The sequence below is a fragment of the Amaranthus tricolor genome, chromosome 13 (assembly GCF_026212465.1).
Source record: "Amaranthus tricolor cultivar Red isolate AtriRed21 chromosome 13, ASM2621246v1, whole genome shotgun sequence".
NCBI classification, from domain to species: Eukaryota; Viridiplantae; Streptophyta; class Magnoliopsida; order Caryophyllales; family Amaranthaceae; genus Amaranthus; species Amaranthus tricolor.
In genome coordinates, this window is record NC_080059.1 from 9820122 (window position 1) to 9830505 (window position 10384).

The 10384-nt window shown below is 28.9% G+C and overlaps 1 protein-coding gene across 1 annotated transcript; it reads right to left on the bottom strand.

Moving 5' to 3' along the window:
* Positions 1-3819: 3819 nt before the first annotated feature.
* On the bottom strand, positions 3820-6505 carry LOC130798795 (cysteine-rich receptor-like protein kinase 25). Its single transcript, XM_057661891.1, has 3 exons — positions 6104-6505; positions 4504-4968; positions 3820-3921 (listed from the first exon to the last, which is right to left on the bottom strand). The coding sequence occupies exons 1-3, from the start codon at positions 6503-6505 to the stop codon at positions 3820-3822; spliced, it is 969 nt and encodes a 322-aa protein (XP_057517874.1).
* Between the last annotated feature and the right edge of the window lie 3879 nt (positions 6506-10384).

Sequence of the window (10384 nt, forward strand, 5' to 3'; positions counted from 1 at the left end):
ATTCGCTTGACCATAGCGATCTTCAAGTTCTTTCCAGATGTCGTGGGGGGAATCCGAATAAAGAACACTCTCAGCTATGTCTTGAGATAGGACATTCAAAATCCAGGAGGTGACCATATCATTGCATCTCTTCCATTGAGGAAACTTCAGATCAGTGGCACTAGGTTGAGAATTGGAACTGATAAAGATCAATTTGTTCTTTGCTGATAAGGCGATCGACATAGATTTCTTCCATGAACCAAAATTCGAACCATCAAATGGTTTGGAGACCAACAATAAACCAGGATGGTCAGCAGGATGAAGAAATAGAGGATCGGAATGTTCAAGAAAACTCAAACTAGAATCTTGATTTGTCATTGCAAACGAACAATTGAAGCAATTATAGCAGCGTGAAAGCAAAAAAAAAAAAATAAAGAAAGAACAAACCAGAATCTTGATTAGGTTTTTGCGAATGAACAAATCAATTGATTTTCGTTGGCGAAGATAGAGTGAAGAAGAATAGAAAACATCTGATACCATGTTGATTTGAACATCTTGATTTCAAGAACAAGGATGAATTTCTGAAAAAAATAGAAGAAGATTGAGAAGAAAACTTAGGAGAGGATTTTTGTATTCCCCCTTTTTATTATTATTGAATATATGATTACAAAAATAAGACTATATATATATATATCAACATATGTCTAATGAATATGGGTATTGCGTGGAAACAAACTAAGTATGTCTAACAAAATTATAGTGATACAATAACAATGTCAAATTATAGTGATATAACAACAATGTCAGAGCTTTAATTCTAAAGATTAAGGTTGATTAAGATATATGCGTGATAGATTAACAAATTTATAAAGTATATGTTTGTAAAAAGATAAATAAATATGAATGTAGAACCATAAAAAAATCTTATATGTTTGTAGTGAATTCTGTGAATTGTGAATCTATATATAATTTCATAATAAATTAAAAAGAATTATATATTTTTAGAAAATTAATGATAAAAGTATAATTATTTAAGTCATAATCTGTTGGACCAACCATTTTTATAAGTGTAATGCCATTATGGTAGTATATATGCACTAGTAATGTAAAATATGATGATATTAATATAAAGATATCCCATTTACGGGCACTAAATGTCTGCGCGCATCATCCACAATATGTTATCGTATCATGAATCATGATGTTAGTTAAATAACCCTTTTATGCCACTAATACTTTTCTTAATGCTTTGTTTATTGAGATATACATGTATAATCTATTTAATATTGGCTACATTTTTTAAGTAAAAACTAACTATAGTAATATTAGATTAATATTTTTATCATGAAAGGCTTTAAAATCATAATAATGTAGGCACAACCAAACATCTTCTGGGCCTTTGTTATTAAGAGTAATAATTATTTGAATGAATAAATTAGGAAACAAAACAAAAGATATTAATATGATGATACTGATAGCTTATTGTTGATAGTTGATAGCTAATAGCTGATTACAGTGGCTGATTTGACCAGCTGATTTCATTAACATCTTTGACCAGTTGATTTTGAACTCGTTGCTATGAGCAGCTTGTTCGAAAACAACTTATTCATATCAGTAAGTTGTTTCAACCAGCTAGTTCACCAAACAATAGCATTGGCTAGTTCACCAACCCTCTATTTGTATCAAAATAAGCTAAAATTGCTCAATAAGCTCTTTTGCCAAACACCCTAATGTATTTTGACACGCAATTTGATGATAAATTTAAAATTTTATGCTATTTTAGGTAATATATCATTAATAATTATATAATTAACAGTTTGATATATATATATATATATATATATATATATATATATATATATATATATATATATATATATATATATATATATATATATATATATATATATATATATATATATATATATATATATATATATTAATGATTTTATAATTGAAATTTATAATTTGAAATGTAATATTTGTTTCCAAACCATAAGCTAGTGAAAGTTTTCTTCATCATTTAAATAGAATATAAACAATTAACAATAAATTGAATGTAAGATTGTGCGCTAAATTTAGCTGTTTGGCCAAAAAAAGAGTTTTATAAACTTAGATTAACTAAAAAGAAACAGATATGCCAACCTCTTCTTATGTTTAGATGGATGTGCCAACATTTTCCTTAATCAATGTAATATTGGATTATCAAAATGATGGTTCTGTCAACCTTTCTTAATTTAGGTGAGTTAGGGAAAAAAGAGTTTCGCTAATAATTACTAAATATAGAATTCATTCTAGAATAGAAAATTTAAATTTGGTATTCAAATTCAAAAATTGTAAATGACACATATATTTGGAATTTACAAATCTTAACATTTGACCCATTTTACATTGTTGAAATTCTATGGAATTGACCCAATTCCACTTATCCGAATTCAAGATTTGTCAAATATAGTATTTGGGCCAATTCAACATTTGAAAATAAATTTCAAAATGACAAACATATCATTTTAATTCGCAATTCAAAATGCTTTTTTGAATTATATAAGAATTATCTGATCATAAATAAATTTTCAAAAATAGATTCGTCTTTTAAAAGTAAAATAACAGTCTAATCATGAATTAAATAATACATAAAAAAATAATTGATTTAATGAGTCTTATGACGATCACAATTAGAAAATAAATTTATATAAGTTAAAAAAAATAAGAGAGTTGCAAATAGCTAGTCACAAAAATTTCTTTTCTCGATTTCTTTTGTTTTTTTTAGCATCATCAAACTATCTTGTGTGGTTTATTTCTTGCTCTTGATTCTTTTTTCTTGTTTCAGTTCGTTCAATGCTCGAATTTATGATCAACCAAAAGTAAATACTACTTTTCTAATTATGGTTTACAGTTTGATTTTCATTAATCCCTCTCGTTTCTTCGATGTACCATGCATGTGATGAAAAAATATACTCATTATATTAGAACTAAATCATACAGTCACCATTTATTAGTGGCATAATATTGGATTTGAATCAACAATACTGTTAAAGTAATGGTGACTTGAGTGTACCAATATAATTAACACATTAATATGTGCATAGAGATGTGGTATCCTATGGGTATTTTAAATGTGACTTAAAGTGGTGCTTAATTATATATGTTGATGCATAATAGTTACGGTAGCAATAAAGGTGAACTTTGATGATGGTTGTAATGGTGAGAGTAATGGTGTGTATTGAATTTGTGATGAATAGACTTAATGAAAAATTGCAAAAGTTGGCTCTGTAGTAATATGCTCGAACAAGGCACTCACAAGTTACCCATTGCCTTGAACAAGGCACGGGTCAATACGTAGCTAAACAGAAGCTTCAAAAAGATAGTACTCAAAAGAGCGCTTGAAAATAAATGCTCGAACGAGCACTTGAGATCAGCAAGTCAGTGACTGGATCACACATTTTGCTTGAACGAGCAGGGTGAGGTTCCAATGAGCATATCAGTACAACAGTGTATACGATTTTGTTTGATTATATTCCCATTGATTCTTAGCCTTAAGTATGCTTTCTCATTAATATTAGCTTTATAAATAGAGAGCTTATGTGCTCATTTGTAATCATCATATATAAACCCCTTAGCCTAAATGCATAGCCTCAGTATATCATTCTCAATTGTAATATTTTGTTGTAAGAGTTTTTTGAACTCCATGGTTCTAGTATAAACAAAGATTTTGCATTGTTTATTTCCTTCAAACAATGTCAATTTCATTTAAAGTATAATTTGTTCTCAAGGTACTTCATATCTTCGATCTTAAAGATATCAGAGTTTGGATATTAAACTTAGACTCTAATCTAATCTTTATATCAAATACAATGGTAAGATATTATTAGAACCATATTGCATGAATTTTGGCATCCTAGTTTGCCCAAACTTCATGGAAATTGGTTCATCTACCATCGGCTACATAAGTGAAATTCACTTACCAGTACCATCAACAAATATATTTTATTAGTCAGTTAGTAATATCAAGGGGTCAACCTAAGTTTTTTCCTTCATTAAATTATAACTCTACGCCCTTATAGGCTAGCTATTGTTAAAAATTAGAAAATGGTTCTAAACAACTTAGACAAGAAAGAGAAAAGGTAATCCACGTACTAATCACCCAAAGGAAATTTACAACTAAAATCAATTTGTAATCACAAATTCTTGTAGGAGACGGTCTCAACATGAGATGTACGCCTAATACTGAATTAAATAACTCAATTAGAGAAAATTTTAGCATAATGACCTTTTTGTATGGACTCATCTCACAGTGAAACAGTCTCATACAAAAGAGGTTGATTTGTAATAGTAAGTATTACTCTCTAAGTTTATAAAATGACATATCATTTTCTTTTCTTTTGATATGAGACAACTCATATATAGGTAACAATGAGAACTTTTAACAACTACCAACTTAAATAAATTGTACTGAATATTTTACATGATAGATAAGATAATTAGCATTAAAAGAAAGAATGAGAAGTTTCCAACTAAAACGACCAAAGGTTGAGCAGAAACATCAGGCGCAAAAGGCGTAGGAGCAATAATAACATTATGGTCTAGTAATGACACATTAAAAAAAGGTTCATCATCATATCTCATTTGGCAACTTGGTCCTCTAAATTGACCCCATAAACGAGCATCCCTCGCACATGATTCAACCGTATAATTGAATGCATTCATCAAACACTTTTTGCATTGTGTCCTGCTAATATCAGGTGTACATTGTACCAAAAAATATAGGTCCCTTCCTACTATATTCTTGGCCTTTTCAACTCCAAAATATTTTGTAGATGAACTATTTTCTGAGATTGCTCTTTCGATCAATGATTCAAGGTTCGATTTGACTCCCCCATGTAGTGCGCCTCCATCCATAAGAAACTTAACCCCTGCACATGTGGTGTAGTTTGGGAGAAGCTCCATTTTGGAGAAGATCATGCGGTTCGCGTAACGTAGCATGCACTCCTGACAATCAAAACATAATAACAATCGTTATTATTGCATTAAGTTTAGCATGTTATGTTTAAAAGACTCATTTTAGACCTAATTAAATTTCTATTATCATTATCAACCTAATATCCTAATAGAAATAGGGTATGGCATTTTCAAGTTTAGCATGTTATGTTTAAAAGATTCATTATGTACCATTTAGGATCCTAAACCCATTAAATCTTATGGGTTTGGATTCAGTAAACTTTCAAATTGTAAGTGTCCGAGTGTATAAAAAATATGTTAATGGGTATGGGCCTGATTCTAGTTAGACTCGATTTAAGTTCAACCCATGACTATCCACTCCTGTTATGAGAGTCTCTCATCGATTATAAGTGATCACTTTAAAGTTATAAAAGTAATTGATTTAAGATATTAAGTGTACATTCGATCAGTTTAATTAAGATGGTCTCACCATGAGACCGTCTTGTTTTGAGAATTTGTGTAATAATAATAGTAGTTAAGAATAAATGATTTTGGTGATTGACATCAAAGTACGGTAAAAGTATGAAGGGGAAAAGGGTGTTTTAAATCTATTTATTTATCTAAAACAATTAATAAAGTAAAATAGGGCTAACAATATGTTTTCTAAAATTGTCCATGTTTAAATCTCTTATTTTAAAATTTCCCCTTTAATTTGCTATGATAATGTCATAGTCATCATCTTAAATATCCGTGAATAACTATTATCAATGAATTTGGTTTTTTAAATATTGTTAATTCTTTGGAGATGACAAAAGTTTGACAATCAATGCACAAATTATGTAATAATTTATTAATTTTTGAAATGATTTTTTATTACTAGGTTTTTAACAATAACTTATTATCTATTTTAAATAATTAAAATGATAAATTAATTTTTATGATTTATCTACAATAATTTTATTTCATCAAAAACTAATACTTTGAAATCATTTATTTTTTGACTTCAACATCTTTGAGAGTTTAACTATCAATATACATATGTATAGTGAATCAATATTTTCAAAATAACAAATGCCTTATAGAATATTAAATAATTAAAATTTAGATATTAACAAATTAATTACTAAAATAATAATTTCTCAATTTTCACAATATTAAAAAAAATAATCACAATGTGTATATTTACCTCATAAATGACAATACACTCTTTAGGGTGGACGGAGGCGTAACAAAGATCAACAGCATTGAGGGTGGCATCCTCCACACAACCATGACATCTTTGGAGGGTAACATCCTTCCGACACTCATAAAGTGCGTATACTTTGTTATCATCATCAGTTCCTACCGTTATATTTGAGAATATGTGGGAATATGAGACCGTACTAAGATTGGAAAGTGCAGTTTCAAGGTTTAAACTATAACTGCTATTTTTAGGAAAGTTGCCCTTTGTAACATCTGATTCCCAGTATTTGGGCCAGAACTCTCGACTTATTTGAGTACTTCCCTTAATATTAAGGAATAAAACCAACGTTACTATTATGAAAGGGATGATTGTTTGAAGCCCATAACATGATGCTGATAAACTCATGTTTGGCGTATCTATGTTTTGACTCTCTAAATGCTATAAATTGGGAACAAAAAACATTATATATTTATCTTGAAATTTGATTTGATTGTCCAATGCTGTTAAGTGGTTCGGTTCCTACGTAGCGTTTAATTTGTGTGTTGAGGGACTTTTTGGCCGCGCTTTCTTTTATGAGTATGAGTTGCCGCCGTCCTTCTCTTCCCATACCCTAACCATAGTTTTCTATGGACGTCATTCACTGATTATGATAATGATAATGTGTAATTTGAGGGTCGGATGTATACAATCTTATTTTTGTTACAGACTTAGTGAGTTATATGTGTGGTTAGGATGATTATGTAGTTTTCTATTCAAGAATTACATTATTGGATCGAAGTTGAATCAATTTTTAACTGCAAAAATGAAAAATAAAAAATTTGCAAAGAGATAAAAGTAGGTCAATATTCTAATAATCTTCTCGTATTAAGTTATTTATTATTTTTGTATTGTATTGCTTACCAAAACATAGCTGTATTATAGTTGACTTTGATTATATCAATTGATAGATAAAAGATTAGTGTTTATAGAAGTATAATAGCTGTTACATTATGATTAATTGCGGAATTTGTTGAACATAGTTTCTTTGAGGAAGATTATCATTATTATTATACTTCATCCAATTCACTACTAATGTCCTATTTACTTTATGTACTTTATCCAATGCATTTATTCAATCCTTAAAATCTCTAATTATGCATAATTAAAAATTATGAAAAGTTGATATGATTAATCATTGCATTGAGATGAATCAAACAAGATCCCACATGACTATGTTTTAACTTATAGATTAATAATAAAATACAAATTAAGAGTAAGAGATAAATAGTGTCCAAAAAGCAAATAAAACGTTAGTATTAAATTGAAGGGAGTACTATTTAACATATATTTTAATAATTAATTAAGTCTTACTTGAACTTGTGAACATATTGTTATTTTTTATCTCAACTAAAAGTGCCCTGAAATCTTATAAGAAATTAGTAGGTTGTAAGTCAGAAATTTTAACCCATACCACAAAAATGATACAAACTCAAGAAAACATTAAAAAATTGGATGGTACCGGACGATTGTAAGATTAATTCAAGTCGACCATTTCTAGGTACTTTATATATACTGAATTTGGTTTTCTTTGTTAAACCATTAAAAGCGTTTTTAATTCAATTCGACCATTTCTAGGTACTTTATATATACTGAATTTGGTTTTCTTTGTTAAACCTTTAAAAGCGTTTTTAATTCAATTCGACCATTTCTAGGTCTTTTTAAGCGGTTTTTGTCAAAAGCCATGACCTGTTGAGCCAGGCCATTCAAACTGACCGAAATAGAAAACATCTCCAACTAAAAACTCAAAAAATACCCAACCTGTATATGAACTCAATTGAAAATCACTAACTCTTTAGGCGGCCTCAATTAAGTTTGCCCAAACTCTTTAAAAAACAAATTCACATTTCCGATTGTTTTTGTAGATTTGCTTATACCCATGGATACCAGACAAAATAAATTCAGCAGATCTTGTATGAGACTGTCTTACCGTTTACTTTAGGGGTTTTCAATATATAAAATACTCCCTCCTATTTTGTCTACTAGTCCAATTTACTTTTTGGTCACTATTTACTTATCACTTTTAATTTGTGTTTTATTTTTACTTTATATGTTAAAACATAATTAAGTGAGATTTTGTTTGAATGTTTTCGATACAGGGAATACGATATCATATTTCCATAATTTTTAATTATGTAAATTAGAAAAATAAGAATCAAAATATTATTTTGACAAGTGTAATAAAGTCAAATAAGACTAGTTGGCCGGTATGTTTGGGAAAAGATCATAGTGATCGACTCTCTAAGCAAGAAACTCTGATAAATTTAAGGTACATAAATATTGATTTTTTTTGAAAAATTGAAAAATATGAGTTTCTTGACAAAATAATTCTTGATTTATCTTAAGGGAAATTCTTAAGTCGAAGGACTTGTTCTTTTAACAATGGATTTATAAGGCCTTAAAGGAAAAATTAGTTACTCTTTTTTTTGTTTGTCCACTTTAAATTTTTTCAGTTTATGAGAGAGAAATTTATATTTGATTTTTGAAGTATATATTTAAGACAAAATATATTCATGTGAGATCTTGTTAGATTCATCTTAATGCAAAGAATTATATATATAATTTTTATAATTTTTGTTATACGTACTATGAAATATCAATGCTTAAAATTTGCTTTGAATACGTGAAAAAGTAAAGTGGAGAAACAAAAAGGAACGAAAGGTGTTAAATTCAAAGAGATACAGAAGCTATGAACCAAGATCAGGAAAACTTGTTTCTATTTCATTCAAAAAAATAAATTATAATGTACAGAGAAGGGAAATATATATATATAGTTCTTGTACATAATACATAAGCTAAGACAACTTAACAAGAGTTAACTATAACTACCTAACTAAGGTTAATATAAACCAGTAACTAACTAACAACCTAACAAACTAGGCTAATAACAAACTAACATAAGACTTGTCTTGAGCTTGAACTTGACTTGCTAGTTGTTGGCTGTAGCTGAACCTTCTGCGTTGCGTGCTTCCCTTCTGTAAGCTGGAGTTCTTCGTACTTGTGAGCCCTTAGTCTTAACAAAGGGAATAGTAAAGATGGTGTATACAATTTGACTTGTGATTGCTTTTGTATTGGGAGACATGAAAAATACTAAGTTGGCCTCCACGATAAACTAGATGGTATAGAATTTGACTTGTGATTGAAATAAGTACTTCCTCTTTATCAAAAATTAGCTTTATTGAGATAACCTAAAAAGGTTCTTTGTATTGTTTCCCATGGCTACAAAGACCTTATAGTTACCATGGGGTATGCATATTTTACATGTGACGACCCGCACAAATTAAACAACGTCTTAGGTTGAAGGTTGCCTCCTAACTCGTCATTCCATGTTTATTCCTCCAACATTTAATGCTTTGGCTACCTGACAATTTGGACTACATCATAAGCATAAGGATATTGGAGTTAAGAGGGAATTGAGTAAATAAGAATTAAACTTTTGAGTCTTGGTATGCTAGGATGAAGTGTGTATGCTATTTAACCATTTAATTGTTTTTACTTTTGTTTTTGACGTTTACTTTATTGTTTATGTTTGTGATGATATTGTCTTATTGACGACTAGGAGAGTGGTTACAAGTTGGGAACATAGGAATGAAAAGGACCTTGCAGGACATTTGATGTTTCCATTAAGACAAGAACTTTTGTAGTATCTCTAAGTTTAACTAAGACTAGGTTTTAATAAGTTTAGTTTGATGAGGCTTATTGAGGTTCTAGCTTAGTCTAACTAGACCCAAATACACACACACGCATATATATATATATATATATATATATATATATATATATATATATATATATATATATATATATATATATATATATATATATATATATATATATATATATATATATATATTCTTTCATTAGTATACACATCTCTAAAAACATAATGACAAATGTATATTTACATATAACTCTAATATTGACAATGAACTTGTTACGCCGGCTCTATATCACGTAAAAGAATCAATGTAACTCAACTAAAAAATTAAACTAATGGTTGAAACACTAGCGAAAAAGAATATTTATGTGTTCTAAGAAAGTTATGGACTTATTGTCTAATACTCGGCCATGAAGGTAGTGGTCTATGAAGCATGCAACCAAAAAAGGGACATTTGAGAACAGTCACGTATCTAAATTATAATCTAATAATGTTAAAATATTGATTATTGGTTTTCAAAATTGTGGATAGTAAGGCTTTGACGTAGAACAATACTGTTACGTATTTATATTTTAAGCAAATTAATCAAT

Bases quoted from the DNA above. Each gene is read 5' to 3' on its own strand.
- LOC130798795 (XM_057661891.1), bottom strand. From the start codon at position 6,505: ATGAGTTTATCAGCATCATGTTATGGGCTTCAAACAATCATCCCTTTC. The intron at 4,969-6,103 runs GTAAATATACAC...TTTGATTGTCAG, and splicing joins AGTGTATTGTCATTTATGAG to GAGTGCATGCTACGTTACGC. The intron at 3,922-4,503 runs GTCGTTTTAGTT...TCACTTATGTAG, and splicing joins ATGTTTCTGCTCAACCTTTG to CCGATGGTAGATGAACCAAT.